Consider the following 20,961-nt stretch of genomic DNA (forward strand, 5'->3'; position numbering starts at 1 on the left):
ACCGCAGATCAAGTGTAACACGTCAGCCCAGGACCTCCACATCCGGCTTCACCTGCGGGATCGTCTGAGACCAGTCACTCAAATTAAACTGAGTATTTCTGTTTGTAATAAAGCCCTTTTGTGGAGAAAAACTAACACCCATGGCTGCGCCCCTGTCCAGTCATGGGAAATGTGTTTAGTAGACTTGAATTTTTGCCCGTTTTTTTTTTTAAATGGTGTTGTTTAGTAGTGCAAGAGCACTTCAAAGACTATTGCACACGAGCACTTCAGACTGCCCTCCCAGGCCCACCCATGGCTGCACCCCTGCCCAGTCATGGGAAACCGATAAATTAGAACCTAATGAATTKATTTKAATTGGCTGATTTCCTTATATGGAATGTAACTCACTAAAATTGTTGAAATTATTGCATGTTGCGTATATATATATTTTTGTTGTTGTATAGTTTAAGCATCTCAACAGAAAAAACAACACTAGATATTCTATCCCAGCATTTTTATYAATAAGCAAAGAACACATTTTCTATCCTCTGCATGGATGGGAAACTCCTGTACAGAATGACAGCATGAGTATGACGTTTGCGCTCTTGAACAGACKCCTCTTGAACTACATATCCCAAAATGCACTTGTCGTTTCACCAAAAAAATAGGTTCAAGGTACAGTATTTTCATGACCAGAGAGCAAATTTTCTGTTTGACAATTTAGTGAATTTGTAAACGTCTTCAGTCGCAATTTGTGAAGTTAATCTGCAACAGAGTGCATTTGGTCGTCGAGAGACGTTTGTGCGTCGGTGTCATTACAGAGCAAACGCTACAACAGGAAAAACACAACAACACTGTCGGTGAGTGCAACTTTACCATAGAGAGAACAATGAGCCAGATGTTTTACCGGATGTAGAAATCTGAAGCATCCGGTTGGCGTTTCCACTCAACACCAAATATGGTGATGAGAGGAAGCCCAGTGGCCGGCAGTGGGAGAAGACGGAGCGAGATGGATTTTGGACGACATTCAGCAAATTTTCTCATCTAATTTTCTGATCTCAATACAGTTTTCTGTTCCCAAAACTAAAATATGTTACGAACATAGTACTTTGTGCCAAAGTAAAAAAAAAAAAATGCGTTGTTTTGTAGTGCAAGGGCGAATTGAGATTCAGGCTAAGCGTTCTCTAACTGAAATACGCAAATACATGCCAGAACGCGCCAATAGGTTCTCGTTAGCTCGTGCTTGTTCTGCCGACTATGATTAATTTTCTCCCATTGGAAACGATTGGCAGTGGTCTATCTTTGGGTTTAAAAAAAATCTTTGACTTTACTTTGTCAACTTTTTAAATTCTTCCATGCATCTTCCGCTGCAGTCTGCAATGCAGCATATGTCCCAGCGATTGCTACATAGCACATTGCACAAAGTGTGCCTTAGAAGTGTAATATAAAAAAAGATTTGTTCCAGCCAGGCACCTTTGGAACATCAGTATGGCAGAGCCACAGAGGAAGGGAGATTTGCCCGAGGATGTAGACACAGATGACTGCATGACTTCATACACTCACATTTACAGTCCAGATTTACTCAAGTAAGTGGAAATACAACCTTAACGTACCAACTGTACTTGAGCTGTGCATTGTCATTTTTTTAACAAAAGCAATGGCCAGTAGATTTTATAGGGAAATGTTATTACCTTAAGTGATGTAATAGGAAAAGATGACAGACATAGTGCACTCTGTATAATACTGGTAATGTACATAATTTTTTAACAATATCTTTTCACAGAGACCAAGTGGCGTTCATAACTGGAGGGGGAACTGGAATTGGACTACGCATAGCTGAGGTGCTCATGAGGTACCTGGAGTCTCTTGACGTACTACTCCATGCTCCCTGAGACTGTACTTTAACCCTCTGGTTGGGTTATCACTGCCTGTGTCTGCCTATCTTCTCTCACCTCTTACCTATAGAGCATGTTACTCTTCACCTAAGACCTTGAATGATGCCTCTGTCACCTTTGGCTTCTCGGTACATCACATGATCTCAGCCTTAACTTTGCACCTTTCACTTGACATGTCCCTGCACCCCTCACCCCTCATCTAGCACATTCCCATGGCCTTGTACCCTGCCTACACCTGGGACTGCTCACCTTATGCCACTGTGTTCTACCTATAGCTTACTTGTGTCATCCGCAAACCACCATTAGAGACGACTAAAACCTTATGCCGCATGTCATCACACACGGAACATCGTGCACCTCACCCCTAACCTCTCACCTTTCATCTCTTTCAGGCACGGCTGTGACACAGTGATTGCCAGCAGAAACTTGGAAAAGCTGAAAGAGGTCGCTACCCTTATATCGTGTAGTAGACCAAACAAAAACGATGTTGATTTAATGTTGAATAAATGTTGATTTATCATGCTGATGTATAGTCCATGTTTTTTTCCAGGCTGCTAAGAAGCTGATGGCAGCGACAGGACGCCACTGTCTCCCTTTGAGCATTGACGTGCGACAGCCCCAGACCATCTCCACTGCAGTGGACGAGACGCTGAAAGACCTGGGCAGGATTGATATCCTCATTAATAGTATGTAGAACACACACGTGTGCACAGACAGACATGCACCCATAKAATAACATTGTAGGTTGGGGGGAAATTAAATTGACTCTGCTGTGAAATTGTGTGCGAAATTGATTTTAATGAAGCCATGACGGGGTGAAAGCAGTGTAATTTTGTTTAAATTATTACATTTTCTCAAGCTATGTCAATCTCTCTTTATCAACTGTTATCATATAGGCCTATTTCAGATCACAAAGTCATCATCTGTTCTGCCTTTTATCATTTTTGTTTGCATTTCACAATATTTCAATCTCAGTCTTTCTTTACATTTGTACATTTTCTTTTTAATACCCAATTTTGAATGGAAACGTGTTAACGTTGGTTGTTTGAAATATGTAAGGAACTGTCTAGCGATCWATTTTATTTTATAGATGCTGCTGGAAACTTCCTGTGCCCTGCAACCTCCCTCTCCTTCAATGCCTTCAAGACAGTCCTGGAGATTGACACCATGGGTACATTTAACACCAGCAAGGTGGTCTATGAGAAGTGGTTCAAGGTATGCACTGAGATTTTTCAATCAATTTCCTTCAATCTAACTACCTACCTTTTCGTATGACTTGCATGGATATTCCTGTTTGTTTTTCATTGATGTGCTATTATCTCAGGTAGTCATGCTTCTGGTAAAATGTATGGATAGATAGACTTGATCATGTCTGATGTTTGTGTTCAGGACCACGGGGGTGCCATTGTAAACATCTCTGCCACCCTCGGCTACAGGGGTCAGGCTCTCCAGGTGCATGCTGGCTCTGCCAAGGCTGCCAACGGTAAGACACGTTACAGTGTTATAACTATATGATTGTTACTATATTGTTATGTTTTTATGGGGTTCTATGTATTTGGTAGAAGTAGCTGTAGTCTTTTGGTGAGTCAGCACTATTTCTCAGATATAACAGCAAGCCCACTAACAACTTCCCCGCTCTTCATTCGTCCCACTACTCTTTTTCTTTTCACGTCTCGCTCCCTCAGATGCCATGACCAAGCACCTGGCTGTTGAGTGGGGACCAAGTGGGGTAAGGGTTAACACCCTGGCACCAGGTCCTATTTCTGGGACAGAGGGCTTCCGTAGACTGGGTAAGGATCTGTGGCTGCCTGGCTGGGATTTGATAAACATGTTTGGATTGATTAAGCCGTGTGCCAAATTCACACATGGCCACACATACTTTTTAGTGATACATCTTGCCACTCTTCTCTACCTTTTAATGAAGTATGTTTTAGTATACACTTAAGTAGATCTYGGTAATTKTGTGTTATTTCTATGGTAGTYAGGTCAAAGTTATCAAGAGCAGAGCCTTAGGAGAGGTAAACTAAATTAAGTCCTCTTCAGTCTCATTTTCTTTGCCCAAAATACTTGTTCTCACCTCCCCTCTCCTCCCCTCCATTCAGGTGGCAACAGAGCAGACAGCATGGGCGCCTTCTCATCCATTCCGCTGCAGCGGGCAGGCAACAAGACTGAGATGGCCCACAGCGTGCTGTTCCTGGCCAGCCGCGCCTCCTCCTATGTGACGGGCCACATCATGGTGGCTGACGGCGGGAGCTGGCTCACCTCAGCCAATGATGTGTCCATGCTGCTCGGTATTGCTTCCTCTCAGTCTGCTAAACTCTGACATGGCCCCTCTCCCCGTCCCAGGTGTGTAGTACAGGAAAGGAGGTGCAGCTGTAGGTCTAGGGGAAGAGGACGTTGTGAAGTGTGTTGTGGATAAGTAGAGTGCATTAATCTTTAATCTAGAAAAAAATAATCTGCCCTTTGTGACATCGGCTGATGTAAAATTTGATTGATTGATTGGAGTAAGTGGCATAGTTATAGGGGTAGTGTTTTGCCCTGAGTTGGGCATAACTGATTGCTTAATTTGTCTGGCTTGTGTTCCATTTTCTTCTGTGGCCTTTAGCCTAAGGACACTTTAGATAGAGAAGCATCGACTGTTATTATTTGATATGCAGATACTGTCTTCAAATTAAATTGTGTTTATTTTGCTTTCAGGCTATTGGTCAGCTGAACTGAAGAGAGACAAGTAGATGGTGAAGATGAAGTGGCAGATTTTGAATAATCTGCCAAATATAAATCAATGGATTTGCCGTGTATGATCTTTGAGACTAGAAAGCTACCATAGCTGATAGTGGTTAAGTGGACAATAGGAGGTAAACACCAAAATATTGACAAAAAATTATTGACCTAAAAAGACACATCACAGCCACATGTTGAAAACGGAATAGATTGGCCAAATCATGTTTCAAGCATTGGATAAGGAGTTAATCCACACCATTAAAAAAAAATCTAATTACTAACTAGAATAACTACTTTGGATTAAGAATCAATATGTTGATGAACGTGATTAGTAAAATCGTGTTCTGTAGTTGTTGAATCATGTAGGCTAGTTGTTGAAATTACATTGTAAAGCACTTYCAATTTCCATACACAATGTCCAGAACTTTTCCTAATAAACCTTGACATAATGACATTTAAAAACTCTGCCTCCATTTCAAATATCACAACACTTTTCTAACCTTATCATACATGTACTGAACTTGAGTATTCAAAATTACTCCTCCAAGCAAACACTGAGTTTTCACATTGCATGCCCTACTGTATGACCATATTGCTCTAGATAAATGGTGAACGAAACAGTCGCACCAATAGTATAGCCAGAAAGATAATACATTATTATTAATATGCATTAACTAAAYTCTGCCAGAAGGGGGCGCCAACGTACAATGCAGTAGAAATTGGCACCTTTGCTTCGGATTCAATGTGTGTTGTGTTGCTAAGATGTTAAATTTGCCAATATACCCTTTACATTATTCGTTCACCATTATTATGCTAAACAAAGCCCAATAAAACCAAGAGCATTTAATCTATTGCCTACATGAGAAAGGCTGGGTACCACTCAGAATCACTGTTGGTGCTAGTTTAAGTCTTTTGGAGAATGTGCATGTCCATGGATGTAAAAATACACTACATTACCAAAAGTATGTGGACACCTGCTCGTGGAACATCTCATTCCAAAATCATGGGAATAATATGGAGTTGGTCACCCCTTTGTTGCTATAACAGCCTCCACTCCTCGGTGAAGGATTTCCACTAAATGTTGGAACATTGCTGTGGGGACTTGCTTCCATTCAGAGCTTTAGTAAGGTCGGGCACTGATGTTGGGCGATTAGGCCTGACTCGCAGTCAGTGTTCCAATTCATCCCAAAGGTGTTCGATGGGGTTGAGGTCAGGGTTCTGCAGGCCAGTCAAGTTCTTCTACACCAATCTCAAAAAAACATTTCTGTGTGGACCTCACTTTGTGCATGGGGGCATTGTCATTCTGAAACAGGAAAGGGCCTTCCCCAAACTGTTGCCACAAAGTTAGAAGCACAGAATTGTCCAGAATGTCATTGTATGCTGTAGCGTTAAGATTTCCCTTCACTGGAACTAAGGGGCCTAACCCGAACCATGAAAAACAACCCCAGACCATTATCCCTCGTCCACCAAACTTTACAGTTGACACCATACATTGGGGCAGGTAGCTCGAGAGAATGCATTTGCACTGCTCCAGGGTCCAATTGTAGTGAGCTTTACACCACTCCAGCCGACGCTTGGCATTGCGCATGGTGATCTTAGGCTTGTGTTCGGCTGCTCGGCCATGGAAATCCATTTCATGAAGCTCCCGATTAACAGTTATTGTACTGACGTTGCTTCTAGAGACAGTTTGGAACTCTTTAGTGAGTGTTGCAATCGAGGACAGACGATTTTTACACGCTAAGTGCTTTAGCACACAGCCGTTGTGTGACTGAGCTCTTAAGTAAGGCCATTCTACTGCCAATGTTTGGCTATGGAGATTGCATGGCTGAGTGCTCGAGTTCATACACCTGTCAGCAACGGGTATGGCTGAAATAGTTGAATCCACTCATTTTAAGGGTTGTCCACATACTTTTGTATATATAGTGTATGAAATAAACAATGGTTAGACAATGCAATTAAAAGCCTACACAGGTATTTTGCATCGTATTTTGGACTGCGGTTCGTTCTGTGCGCGTGCGTGAAACGTCACCGCTGTATGCGGCTGAGGGATGGCTAGGGCCGGGCATTTGCTGCTGATGCTGTTGACAGTGTTAACGGCCTCTGCGCTCCTTTATATCGTTATACCTCAGTGCTGTAATCACGGTTTAGAAATGTGGCAACATATTTTGTATGTTTGACACATACAGAAGCATCTTCAGACGGAGAATCATGTCTTTGGAGAGCGTTAGGATGGTAAATACATTTCGGGAGTCCGGGAGAAGCTGAAGAAATTTTAAGCAAGCAGACTGAATTTGTTCCTGACACAGGTGGATGATTGTTGGATTCGAAACGTCTGCAGAAAAACACAAAACGCGGATGTAAATGAGAATTATCGTCAGAACTAATAAACTGACTTAAATGGGAAAAGGAAATTAGCTGAAGGTCTTCATATTCAGTCTAATTTTGCTTCAGAATCAGAGACTGACGAATTGTCTCGTTAGCTAGCTAGTTAACAAGCTAACTAGCTCGAGCTTCCTTCAGGATATTATAGGGATGCTCGGACGCCTTAGCGTTAAATCAATGTTAATATTGCCAAACATGTTATTGTCAGTCAGCAAGCATTGGCATGCTTTACTACATGGAGTTCAGCGTTGCTAGCTAACTAAGTTAGCAAGCTAGCTATTTATTTACTCGAAGGTTGGCGTATTATAATCCACTGTCAAGTTAAACACATCTCGCATTGGCTAAAAGCTAGCTAGCTGGTTAAAAGTAGTTAAACGTTGGTGATATTATTGCATCCAATTTATAGCATGAATCCCATGTTCTGCTTATTTTCAGACTGAAGTGTTTGGCAGTCAGCTGTATTAGCAAGACGATGCTTGACAACAACCGGGGCAACTGACAGCTAAAATTAGTCCGTCCCAATGATGCTGGAGATGGGGACAGTGAATTTATGTTTTAGATAGCACGCCGTGTTTATCATTTGCTTCCGTTTTCCTTGATCAGGTTTGACCATTTTCTATCAAGCTAAACTGATCAATTCCCTTACTATCACAGGAACTCATCTTTTTGTGTGTGATGTCACTTCATATTTTCTTGTAATATCATAGTCCTCGTATGACATTGGCATGGAATTAGAATGCTAACTATTAGAATGGAGTAATTTAATAGGATCGAAATGGACATTAGCATGTTGCCCCAGTAATAGTTTGGTTCTTAGAACATWTATATTTAGTCTGTGCTATTTTGCTAAGCCACATGTCACCAATGAATGTTGCATTCTAAAGTATACATCAAAGTTCATAATTCTATGGAATGAATTATACGTTTTTCTTAAAATGCACATTGGATTAGTTGACAACCATTTAAAAAATGCAGGGTTAGTCACTGTAAATGCATGAGTAGTGGATCATTTAAGGCAGCATCAACAATTATGGCAAGTAGACAAATCAATGAATATAYGGAGTGCACTGGTTATAAGCACTAAGGTGTTTACACAGTACTGAYATGTCATAAATTCAGAGCTAGACAGGCAGGTTATTATTTACCTTCATGCAAAATTTGCCTATGGATCTAATCAAGGATGTCAACTACCATGTGTAGAATAACAATATTGAAATTGAGAAATAATTGGATTTTGACTTTCATGTAAGAGGAATTATAAGCTTTCTCAAATTTGCTCAGGAATTATCTACTTAAATGGAACAGACTCTGATGTCTAGCCCTCTGGGGCATTCTGAGTGGGATCCAGAAGGCACAAGCTCCCATGGATTCATCCTCTTGGATTCAGACAAAGGAGCCATAATGCCTCAGAGAAAAGGTGGTCAGACAGCTTTGGATTTCCAGAAGGTTGACCAGGATGTATCTCTATGCCTGGAAGAGCTTTTCCAGGAGAACGCCTTAAATTTAGACAGTCTTTTCAGGACCTCCAGTTACTCTGGTGGAGACAAGATTTTGCCATGGGAGGGAGATCAATCTAATCATTCCCAAGATGTTCCRCTGGACAAACCTTCAGAGTTATCGCCTCTCAAAGACAAAATTGAGGAACATAACAATGTAAGTGACAGTCCTCTACCCTGGCTGTTATTCTCCAAAACCACTGATTTGCTCAGGGACAACTCGGTGTGCGAGGAACTAAATTCCCTGCAAGATCCACCTGTGAGTTACACAGACTCTGTTAACAGTCACAAGGAGCTGATAACCCTCAGTGAACCTCCTTCCCCTGTGAAGGTTTCAGATAGGACTCCAGATACCAACACAGAGGCTMCCTCTTTGTTGGTAGATCACCTCTCATCTGAACACTTCCCCTTCTCCCCCAGCCCTGCCCCTTCAAGTGAGGTGAACCCACAGGGTGTCAGTAAGGAGCTTTTACTCCTGTCACTGGATGAGGACAGTGGCTTCCCTCCTCCCTTACAGGGCGGGGAGACTGTGTCACCTGAAACCGGGGACAAAGGTTTATTCCTGGAACCTGTGACTGATCTACCCACAGTCAGTAACAGTACCCCTGAAGGTTTACCTGAGAGCAGCTTCTCACACGACGCCATCCCTACTGACTGCGCTAGCGAATCGCCAGGGGTTCAGGTGGGATCTGTGCCTTTGCTGGATCTGGAGGTTCCTGACTGTGACAGCAGCCTCAGCCTCTGCCCTACTCCTCTTGAGTCACCTACCTGCACGGGTGCATCACCTGCAGAGGATTCAGAGCAGGAACACACGTTGGCTACTTCAATCCTGACTATATCAGAGCACAGAGGTGAGGGGGACTCGTCCCTCCTTCTGAACTCTTCACCATTGATTGAACCCCCGTCGCCAAAGTTKCTTTCCAACAGAGATGCTTCGGTCCTTGGTCACCTGCCCAGTGGCTGCAGCTCCGAGGAGAATGGCCCCCAAGATTTGATGGAAGACAAAATTATCATTGATTTGACCAAACATGAGGGAGAGGAGGAAATGGCTCTGGATCAGTGCTTGACCTCAGACGTGCTGCCCGATGAGGAAACGTGGGACTTGAAACCACCTGAGGCTATACAGGGTGACAGTGTTCCTGCCTTACAAACTGAACTGCACGATGGGGAAAGGTTGGCAGACTTGGACCTGTTTGCCGGAACCACAGGTTGTCACAAACGTGAATGTTTTGATTGCCCAGTTCTGGAGTTGAATGGTTTGTCTTCTGACTCTGGATGGACTAGTGAACAAACAGTAGAGACGCTGTCACTCTCTAAGATGGTGGGGTCTGACTCCATGGTCCCCATAGTGAATCAGAGAGAGGAAGACCCGTCACCTCTGAAGGCAGTGTTTGACGCTCTGGACCAGGATGGGGATGGATTTGTACGCATTGAGGAGTTTATGGAGTTTGCTGCTGCCTATGGGGCTGACCAGGTGAGACGCACCTCTTTTTAGATTTTTGTCTGTGCATTGTTTTTGCTATTCAGTTCCTAGTCAGTGCATGAGGGAGTGTAAGGTCATGGTGAATTGGTCATCTGAAAGGGTTCTGCATGCGTGTTAACCTAGAGATCATAAGACTCATTCTGTTTAAAATATTTACTATTGATTTTCCGCTTTACTGTAGAGCTTCCTGTAAAAGCTTAGTTAATTCCATCAACTGTAATCCATCCTTCAGTGTTTCCTCAAAGGGCGAGAGGCTTTTATTTGTATGCTATTTTGTAACAGAGACTTMGCAGCCAAGCTAACTGGTAGGCCTCTGTTAATGCCCATTATTACAACTAGTTTCAGATTAAGAGAAGCCTAGATTATAAACGTCAGGTAACATGTTTTCACGTGGAATAGGCATACATTCTTATTTGTAATTTTCCATGAAGAGGGAACGCACTGGGGGGATTTGTTACCCCAAAATGCAATAGAACCTAGGAAACCTGAGCACTTGGAATTTGGTGTACGATACTGAAGAACACCGGGCAATTATTATTATTATTTTTTAACCCTAAACGTAGCCTAAATGACGACAGAGGGCGATATTGAGTCATGTCGTTTTACCGTCCAAACTCATTGTATGCAGCCTGCAATACATTCGTATCCCTTGTAGACCGTACCTAAAACATTCTCTATTGACTTAGATAGGCTTAGATTTCCTCCTTAACTTTATTTAATGGRGAGAAGGCTGAAAAAAYGGGAAATATGTGTACTTTCCTTGTGAATCACCATGGTGGCAAATGCCAATCCTGGTTGTGTATCGTGTTCAGCCAATCAAGTTGCAGTAGTCTTTTTTTTAACCGTTAACTTAACGCAGCGCTGTATCGCGGAAAACTAAGACTGTTCTCAGGGCGGGTCTGCCGGTTTTGACTAGCAGAAGTMAATTTTCGCAGCAGGTTAGGAGAATTAACGTGGCAGGTTAGGGTTAGCTAAAATGCTAAAAATTGTCTCTGGCGTGACTCGAACGTATCTAGCAACAACCAGGTCTGCCCTGAGAACAGTCTTGGTTTCCACTAATGCGATGAAACCCTTGGTCTGATAGTTTCAACCGTATTGGCTGAACGCGATACACAACATCCGGGATTAACATTTAGCCACTCTAGCATGGTGATGGAAATGGTGTTTCATAAGTAAAGTACTTATTTAAGGTTAAGGAGGAAATTGAAGCCCATGCAGCCTGAATGGAGAATGTATTTTTTATTTGCACGAATTGGTTCACGAGGGATACGAATGTATTGCTGGCTGCATACAATGCGTTTGGACGGTAAGATGACATGACGCAATACTGCCATCTGCCGGCCGTTGGGCTACCCTAAACACAAACCTTCAGCTTTGCATTTATCAGCAATAACAGTAAACTAGGCTACAATAGGTCACAAAGGGTTTGTGAACACACTATTGAAACATGATCAGACAAGGCTTGAGAGTAATTTCATGCTCTATAGCTTGGGTTTGAAATGAATTATCAGAGGATGAACCCGGGTCACTTATTCCCGTTAAACCCAGAGAATGCTTGTTGGCCAATGGATTTGAGAATYGATTTGGCCAACACTGCCACTCATTCTTAACCTTGTTTTGATTAATATTTTGCCTAATCTCTCATTGGTCAGTGTTCAATAGCTGGGATTTGGCATGAAAATTGTGATAAATCTGAAGGAAAATATACAGGCTGAAATTAGGCTGAAATTAATTCTGACAGGACAGGCCTGGTACCTCCAGCCCTCTTATTCTACAAAAGAAGCCACGAAGATGGTCAAATCTGCCCATAGGCAACATACCTCACTCCATTGTACTGGATAATCTCATGTGTAATGGCTGCTCCATCCTGCCCCAGCTATGACCTTCAGCCATTCTCCATCCCAGGCATATTGCTTTACACCCAAACGTATCACTTAAATTCTGTGGTTTTACTTCGCTAGGAAGTGAGGCCAATTAAAGAAAAARAATAAAATGCCTTCCACAGCTGTTGGGCGGTGAAAGGTGTAAAATAAATAATTTGATTGGCATCCATCCCTTTTTGTGAAAATAATTGTATGTGGGTATAGGCTAGAGTTTCCCCCTTCGTTTTTTTTCATAGTTCTTTGGTTTTACTCAGAATCCACCCTGCTTTATTTCTCTGCAAGGCCATGGAGTTAATTTTATTATTTGTCTACGAGGACATGGCTGGGCCAAGGTGTTGGATGTGGTTATATGTACACGAACTCAGTACAAACAATAAAGTTWAAAAAGTATCAGGTTCATTCCTCTGTTGTCCAACATTCTTGCCTTTTGTGCCAGTCACAAAAGTATGTTTATAACAAGTAGTCCTTACTTCCTGTAAGCACCCAACCTTTCAGTTGCAAATAATGGGCGAAAGGTTGGATGCAAATACCATTGTAACTGGTGACACACACATTCGCGATTAATGATCTTTTCAATGATTACCATTCCGTATAGGCCTACTTCAGCACATTTAGCCTATCTTGCCAATTGTAGGCTAGAACAGAATTTCAGGACTGACCCTGAATGTGGTTGCTGAAAGGAAGATCTTGGAATGTGGGGTGGGGGGGGGGTTTAGGCAATTAAAGAACTTCCATTGTAGCTTTATCCACAATTCTTTCAGAGGAGACATTCTATTTTGTTAACCTCATTTCCCTGATTTTAGATTTTACCATGACATTTTAAGCACAGATGCACTCTACATTATACAAGATATTTAGTGCGTAGTGGTTGGCAAGCGAAAGTCACTCGAGTCAAACCACCATTTAGGCCTAGTCAAAACATTTGACAGTGATTTCTTTGCAACGGGAACAGGATAGATTAGCAGGCTCTATTGCTGGCTGACTAATCGTCTCTTTAAATCCCCTTCCCCCAGTTCATAACATCATTATCAGCCCTGTTTTTTCCTGTACACCCCGTAGGTATCTCTGGCTCCCCAGACTGAGTGGTTAGGGAGGATTAAGTAGAACGTTGTATTTCCCCAGAGTCAGAGGGGCTGAAATGTGTAGGGTACCATCACCTCCCTATGACCCTGTTTTCTGAGAGGGAGGGGGGGACTGCTTCCCTCTGGACCATCACCACGAGGTACCATATCTTGTTTTTTTATGGCGCAAGATAAATGAACATGACATTTGGGAAACCCTCCCAGATCGCTGGTGTAGTCTAACTCRGTGTTATTCCATGGTGTTTGGTTTCTGGTGGCCTCTTCCACGAGTAGCTCCATAGTATCCTTGTGGTTTTCCTGACATCCATGTTTATCAAGGATTTGTTTTGGATCGCAAACCAGGTTGWGCAGATTTGATTACCTCAGTGTCTCTCGTTGAGCTGAGGTATTGCATGTCTGGTTTCCATGAGCTGTGGGAAAGCTTGCGCCCTTTACAGCTTATTCAATTGCTTCTCAGATGTCCGCCTGGCCTATCATGACTAGAGAGAGAGATGGGCTTAGACTGGTTTGCGTTCTTCATTAAGGAAAGTAAGCAAGCAGTAGACAGACTTATCTCTAGAATTTGAAGAATGTTATTTAATGACCTTATGAGTGGGTTTTGTATTTATCAATTCAAGGACAGTTTGGCATAGTCCTAGTTAGTGACACAAATTTTCCACCCAGTAGGATAGACAGACCTATAAAACCCATAGAAGCCCACCTAACTTTCCATTTGGTTTCGGGTGAAAGGACAATGTGACTAGGCCTAGCTATATACAGATAAAACTTAGGCCTAGTTATTCCCTCCTTGCTCGGTGGTAATACAAGCTTCTGAGTAACTAGGTTGCAGAAATGCAATGGTCTTTCTGGTGTCTGCACCACTATTCATGTGAAGGATGCCATTTCATAAACAAAATATACCCTATAAAAAGTCAATAGAAAGTGGTGTTCAGCATGACAGTGTGGGCAATGGGCATATACAATTTGTTTACAGCAACTTATTTTATGTGGTACACTTTGTCTGTCCTTGTGGATTTTTATTGTGCCTGTAAGCTTCACAAATCATTTTATTTTCCTTGTGGTGGAAGCGCTTGGCAAATCTCATGTACCTAAAAACATTTCACAGGTAGGTCTGAGCAGAGGAGAATTAATATCTAACCTAGCTAACTTTACACTGCTAGGTCTGCATAGGACATTCCCTGCGTTGATAGTTGTAGACGAGGGAAGCTATTGCATGTACAGTATGATATCAGATATCTAATATTTGCATGGATGTCCTAATCCGTTAATGGGGCCTCAGAGTTGAATGCAAATCCCATCCCGGAAACATTCCAGGAAGAGGTGTGTGTGACAATCAGGCAACCGTGTGGATCGGAGGAGAGAAAAGGGAACAGGAAGAGTTTGTAGAACATGGAGCTTGCAATGCCAGGGTTGTGGATTCGATTCCCATGGGGGACCAGTATGAAAAAAGTATGAATGTATGAACTCACTACTCTGGATAAGAGTGTCTGGTAAATTACTTGAATGTAAATATATATATATATACTCCATCACGGAATGACCTTTGACAGTGGTAAAGCCCCTATACTGGGGTACTGATGTAAAAAGTATTTGTGCCTGTAATAAAGCAGTTTTGTGGGGGGYAAATCATTCTGATTGGCTGGGCCTGGCTCCCCAGTGGGTGGGCCTAGGCCCTCTCWTACCCACCCATGGTTGTGCCCCTGCCCAGTCATGTGAAATCTGTAGATTAGGGACTAATTWATTTATTTCAATATACTGATTTCCTTCTATGAACTCTAACTCAGTAAAGTCTTTGAAATTGTTGCATGTTGCGTTTATATTTTTGTTCAGTGTAGAACAGGATTATCTATTTTGGATGCAGTTTAAATGGAGTTGATGGAGAGAGAAAGACTGCGAGATTGTGCTCACGTGAGTGATAGGCTGTTTTTAAAACTATAGCTGCAATAATTTTATTTAAAAAAAATCTTTACAGTTAAAAAACAAGGTGACCCCCGAAAGCCAGATGGAGATGGATAAATTAGACATACATTCGGTATTTGTATTACTGTAGCATAGACTATGCTGCAGCAAATGTAGGCATACCTGTTCCAAGAAAAACCATGAGATGATAGGTCTACATGCATTGTGAGCTGCGCTCCATACTGAGATGGGCTGTCTGTCCCCACCCTGAGTGTTGGTGATTCATCATGCAGAGGCCATAGAGAATCCAGATTTAGACTGCATATAATTTAACAGTTCCATTTCACGCCTTGCTGTTCATATAAATAATTTATTATAATTTACTGGTTTCTTGCAGTTATTTTATCCCAGGAAAAGGGAGTGGTTTTGGCCAGTAAATCTCGGTAACCGGGTTCCCGCCATTCAACCCTAGATCTGAAGGGTTAGACAAGTTAGTGGCAAGGGACAAAAATGTAACTGGGCTGAGAAAAGAAGACTGAGAAGACAACGGAGATGAAGGAAGAGCCTGAATGTGATGTGGTGCAGTCAATGAGAATGAGAGGGAAGAGCGGAGCAAATGAAAGAGATGAGACTGCAGGCGGGGATTCATGATGTAGCCAGTCTAGCCACCTCAGCCTTTTAGTCTGTCTCGCAGTTGTTTTGATTTCCCTGAGGTCTGATGATCAGAAAATGTTACAGTAAATAAGTAARTTACGTGTATTGTACAGGAAGCCCTGCTGCATAACTCTGTCACAATCCTAACCCTCCGTTATCGCACATTGATCACATTCAAAATAAGGTCACCCCAGGAATGAAGACATGGCAGTATCAGGGAATTGGAAGATCACAAATTGGACAAGGTTTTTTTCAACCAACACTCCAGTGGGTTTTGACCTAGTTTCCACACAAAGCCCTTGGCCCTTCATTGTGGTGGTGGCAGGCAGCTCTTGTCCATCCACCTCCCTCTCCCCTCTACAGACAGCCAGCCAGTCAGCCTCCCCTGTCCTGCTTTTATGTACATTCCCACTAATCCTCAGCGGAATGTCCGATGCCCTGTCCCAAACCCCCATCCTGTCTGTGTGTGTGTGTTCCATTGTTGTTCACATAGAGAATCTCCCATTAGCTCCATCTCCCTATCCATCTAGGCTATTGCTAGTGAAGTGTCAGTAATAGTTATTCAGCACAGTAATACTCCGTTGAAGACAAGCTGTTATGAAACCCCCCATAGGAATAAGCATCTCACTCCCGGCATGTTACTGCGTCTTACTGCACAACTGTGGTCTGTGTGGAGCACTGATTAGACACAAATAGAGGAAACCCAGAAAAACCACCATCCATCCAGGCTCTCACTGCCATGTAAATGGAAGGACATGCCCGTTTTAGCCCATGAGGTATTATGACTAGTGCTTTCCCCAGACTGTCCCCTCAGGGCCGTTCTCTTTGGGCTACTGTACATATGGTGGGATCTTTCTTCCCTGCCTTTTTTGCTGTCAGAACTACAAAAGCACAGCACTGACAGTAGTGAAACCCCCACCTACATGTGCTGGTCTCACCTATTCTCTAACTGGAGGTGTGAAGAGAGGTGTTTCCTGTGCTGTGGTGACACTGCYCTCCGGTTGTCTGTGGCCTGTTCTGAGGAGGATCGAAAGCTCAAGTGCAGGGAGACACCCACTCACTCTCACCTCTCAAATGTCAATCTCCATCTCATTTACTGCTGTTTATAAACTTCCAACCGCTTTAAACGACCCATCTATTCACCGCCATCCARTTCCTGACCAACCTAATTTATGAAAGATTTGCATAGCAGCGAGCGCTTGGCTATCAAATTTAACCTGAAATCTTATATCAACATTTCAGRGATAAACCACCAATAAGGCAAACAAGTCTGATCTTGCCTTTAAAACTTCAGTTGTGTTTAAAGACATGCTCTGGAACTTTGGCAACTAGTAAGTATTTTTTTTAACCCTCCCGCTTTGGGCTGGATGTGTCAATGTGTAGTTCGTACATGCWTAATCTATGAGCAGAATTACTGTTTTACCTCAATTAGCCATGAAATCCCTGATTTGAAAGCAACTGTTCACTGGAAGTTGTTCAGTGCCGTTTTACCCCACCTGGGCCAGCCCCCTAGCAATTTGAGTTCCAGCCAATGAGTTTCAGCCCCTCTTCATTTGAGTTACAGCTAGCAAGATGCACACACAGCAGAGCGGGAGAGCGCAATGACGTSGTGCACATATCTGCATGTGGCTCGTGAACGCTACTTTCATAATTGCTGGCTAAAAAGTATACAAAAGTACTGGAAAATCTCTTTAATATTCAAGCAGGTAAAGTGAATCGGTCTATCACCTTGAGGGCTGTAGTTCTCAGGCTAAGTCAATCCACAGTTTGCTAAGAGTTTCAGCTGTTCCCTCTAGATGTAGCTTATGTTTGCTAAGCAGATCGACTGTTTGGGTGTGTGTAACTGATACAAAAGTGCCAAACAGGAAAGTCTATTCACAAAGTTAAAGCCTCTGTTGAATGGCCATGTTAAACCCAGTCAGATTTGTACTTGTGGTACTATGTTATCTATTGTGGTACTATGTCATCTATTGTCTCGATTTACTCTCATGTTGATGTTGAATGTTTTCCCAAGGCCTCTGCTTGTGTTTTGCCCACAAACTTCCGTAACCTCCCAGCTAATTGTAAATGATACATGTATGGAATGACAGCATAATGAGTATGGGATGTGTAATTGCTACATACTGCATTTGTATCTAAAACTTTATAGAAATTGGGTCACAACTAGGAGTGATATTATTTTTCGGAGCCTATTAAAAGAGAACTGCCTCCTAGAACTAACTTCTCTGGTTATAAATGTGGTATCAATATGAGTCAGAAACATTACAAAGTGTAAATAGGAGCATGTTGATCATGAAGTCAGTCTGCCTTCACTTGTAGCCTGTGAGAAAGACCCGATCACTTGACAGAGAGCCATGTGKGTGAGAGGTGCTTCGGCACACAGCCAGAGACGGTAATTATAATTATTATATTCAGCCCAAGGGCACAATGGCCAGTGGCCACAAATGCATGGATTTTAGGGGGCATTACAGCCACACAAAKGGGGTGCAGGTGGAAATTTGAGGCATTATGAAATGCTTGTCAAATTGTGATTGAGAGACTGATGAAGTGTGTATAGCCTGCGCAAAAAGCGACTTTTTCATGCGACTTTTTCAAATCATCATTAGAGTCGCATCAAAACATATAGCCCAACATTTGTATCACATCTAAAGTTACATAACTCTAAATTAAGCGTATATAGGAGGACATGTTTCTTTGTTAACCGCTCAACACAGAGCGCACTCCCCCAAATCATTTGGAGAAAATATCCTTTCTATTTTATTCAGCTATGTTCAATTGTATTCTTCATACTATAAAATAATGCCACGAAATTCTAAGCAAATCTTGTTTGCTGCATGAGTGGAAGAAGTAGCACAGACCCTCTGCTGGTGCAAAACACTAAGCAGTCAATAATGTATGTACAGTGGCAAGGAAAAGTATGTGAACCCTTTGGAATMACCTGGATTTCTGCATAAATGAGTCATAACATTTGATCTAATCTTCATCTTAGTCACAACAATAGACAAATACAGTGTGCTTAAACTAATAACACACAAATTATTGTATTTTTCTTGTCTGTATTGAATACATAATTTAAACATTTACAGTGTAGGTTGGAAAAAGTATATGAATCCCTAGGCTAATGACTTTTCCAAAAGCTAATTGGATTCAGGAGTCAACTAACCTGGAGTCCAATCAATGTGATGAGATTGGAGATGTTGGTTAGAGCTGCCCTGCCCTATAAAAAATACTCACAAAATGTGAGTTTGCTATCCACAAGAAGCATTGCCTGATGTGAACCATGCCTCGAACAAAATAGATATCAGAAGACCTAAGATTAAGAATTGTTGACTGGAAAGGATTACAAAAGTATCTCTAAAAGCCTTGATGTTCATCAGTCCACGGTAAGACACATTGTCTATAAATGGAGAAAGTTCAGCACTGTTGCTACTCTCCCTAGGAGTGACTGTCCTGCAAAGATGACTGCAAGAGCACAGTGCAGAATGCTCAATGAGGCTAAGAAGAATCCTAGAGTGTCGGCTAAAGACTTACATGCTAACATCTCTGATGAGTCTACGATATGTAAAACACTAAACAAGAATGATGTTCATGGGAGAACAACACGTAAGAAGCCACTGCTGTCCAAAAAAAACATTGCTGCACACCTGATGTTTGCAAAAGAGCACCTGGAWGTTCCACAGRGTTTCTGGCAAAAAATGAATTCTCACTGGAGAAAGTCTCAGAGCAAACGAAACAGCACCCCTCTGTTCATTTAAATTAATTATTTAGGCCCTAATCTATGGATTTCACATGACTGGGAAGAGGCACAGCCATGGGTGGGCCTGGGAGGACAAAGGCCCACCCACTGAGGAGCCAGGCCCAGCCAATCAGAATTAGTTTTCCCCACAAAAGGGCTTTATTACAGACAGAAATACTCTTCAGTTTCATCAGCTGTCCGGTTGGCTGGTGTCAGATGATCCTGCAGGTGAAGAAGCCGGATGTGGAGGTCCTGGGCTTGTGTGGTTAAACATGGTCTGTGGTTGTGCGGCCAGTCGGACGTACTGCCAAATTTTCTAAAACAACATTGGAGGTGGCTTATGGTAGAGAAATGAACATTAAATTCTCTGGCAACAGCTCTGTTGGACATTCRTCCAGTCAGCACGCCAYTTGCGTGCGCTCCCTCGACTTAAGACATCTGGGACATTGTGTTGTGTGACAAAATTGCACCTTTGTGACCGACCGCCTTGATTTCGTCTTCTGTAGAAAAWTTTGAAATTGTGTTTTTTACATTAGATAAAAGCAAAGACAGAGCTASAAAATGGTWTATCATACACTGCAGTTGAGGAACAATTGGAAAGTAATTCTGCTTTGAAAGTTGATAAACTTGTAAACTCGACTTTTGAGAAAACGGCCGTTGAATGTTTTGATACCTACTGGAGAGCTCTCCTTTGTCTACACCCATTCTGCATTCTTCACACCTTCTTAAGCCAGTCCCACCCATCTCTTTAAGGATTCACATGTGAGGTCATGTGCTAAACAGTGAGTACAGTAGTAAAGATTAAGCCTAAAAGTGGTAAAATTAGTCGCCTACAGTAAGGAAAAAATCCAGGTAAACAAAGTGTTCAGATATAAATATTAGATGACGCTTACCCAGACACACTGGGTCGTGAAAATGCAATAACCCCCAGCCACATCTTGCTAAGTGGATGGGTCTCTACAGAAGTTGTAAACGGTACAGCGAAATGGTTACGCCGCGTTAGACAGGATTACCTCCACATTCTGACCAGATCAAATAGACAGAAGCCAATCATGGCTAGCGAGAAGGTTGCTGKCTTTTTCTGTGACTTAACCAACTGGGCTTGTAATTTAACAATTTTATTCGTATTTACAGGCATACAAGTTTGTTATTAAGGCACATGAAAGTTCACGTGTTTWAAAAAATATATATTTAAAAAACTTTAKGTTCACACGGCTCTCCTGTGAAGTAGTGACCCACAACATACGCCTAGTTTATTGAAATGGGTCACATTTAAGAGTGGCCTTTTATTGTACCCAGCACAAGGTGCACCTGTGTAAGGATCATGCTGTTTAATCAGCTTCTTGATATGCCACACCAGTCAAGTGGATGGATTCTCTTGGCTAAAGATAAATGCTCACTAACAGGGATGTAAACAAATTTGTGCACAACATTTGAGAGAGATAAGCTTTTTGTGGTTATAGAATATTTCTGGGATCTTTTATTTTTGCCACCGGTCTACACACAATACCCCACAATGTCAAAGTGGAATTTTGCTTTTTGAAATGTTTATAAATMAATACAAAATTAAAAGCTGAAATGTATTAAACTCCTTTGTGGCTAGCCTAAATATGTTCAGGAGTAAAAAGTKACATACAGTGGGGAGAAGAAGTATTTGATACACTGCCGATTTTGCAGGTTTTCCTACTTACAAAGCATGTAGAGGTCTGTAATTTTTATCATAGGTACACTTCAACTGTGAGAGACGGAAT

General features: G+C 42.2%; 2 protein-coding genes across 5 annotated transcripts in view; both read left to right on the top strand.

The window, feature by feature from the left end:
* Window positions 1-626: 626 nt before the first annotated feature.
* Window positions 627-5,049, top strand: decr2 (2,4-dienoyl CoA reductase 2, peroxisomal). 3 transcript variants are annotated; one of them, XM_024008664.2, is made up of 10 exons: window positions 627-839; window positions 1,449-1,565; window positions 1,763-1,831; window positions 2,267-2,318; window positions 2,425-2,560; window positions 2,965-3,089; window positions 3,264-3,357; window positions 3,560-3,664; window positions 3,977-4,165; window positions 4,572-5,049. In XM_024008664.2, the coding sequence occupies exons 2-10, from the start codon at window positions 1,468-1,470 to the stop codon at window positions 4,604-4,606; spliced, it is 903 nt and encodes a 300-aa protein (XP_023864432.1). In that variant the 5' UTR covers window positions 627-839; window positions 1,449-1,467; the 3' UTR covers window positions 4,607-5,049. The 3 variants fall into 3 exon arrangements, with proteins under 3 accessions (XP_023864432.1, XP_023864433.1, XP_023864430.1); XM_024008665.2 differs by having other exon boundaries at window positions 636-839; window positions 1,445-1,565; window positions 3,977-4,220; XM_024008662.2 differs by having other exon boundaries at window positions 636-839; window positions 1,445-1,565.
* A 1,602-nt stretch (window positions 5,050-6,651) lies between these two features.
* The window catches only part of rab11fip3 (RAB11 family interacting protein 3 (class II)), a 46,141-nt gene continuing 31,831 nt past the window's right edge, over window positions 6,652-20,961 (top strand). For both annotated transcript variants that reach the window (XM_024006925.2, XM_024006926.2), the window contains exon 1: window positions 6,652-9,947. In XM_024006925.2, coding sequence (XP_023862693.1) covers window positions 8,274-9,947 — 1,674 coding nt within the window. In that variant the 5' untranslated portion in view covers window positions 6,652-8,273. The remainder of the gene's footprint in view (window positions 9,948-20,961) is intronic.

This window comes from Salvelinus sp. IW2-2015, linkage group LG18 (assembly GCF_002910315.2).
Source record: "Salvelinus sp. IW2-2015 linkage group LG18, ASM291031v2, whole genome shotgun sequence".
NCBI classification, from domain to species: Eukaryota; Metazoa; Chordata; class Actinopteri; order Salmoniformes; family Salmonidae; genus Salvelinus; species Salvelinus sp. IW2-2015.

Bases quoted from the DNA above. Each gene is read 5' to 3' on its own strand.
- decr2 (XM_024008664.2), top strand. From the start codon at position 1,468: ATGGCAGAGCCACAGAGGAAGGGAGATTTGCCCGAGGATGTAGACACA. The intron at 3,358-3,559 runs GTAAGACACGTT...TCGCTCCCTCAG, and splicing joins CTCTGCCAAGGCTGCCAACG to ATGCCATGACCAAGCACCTG. The intron at 4,166-4,571 runs GTATTGCTTCCT...TTTTGCTTTCAG, and splicing joins TGATGTGTCCATGCTGCTCG to GCTATTGGTCAGCTGAACTG.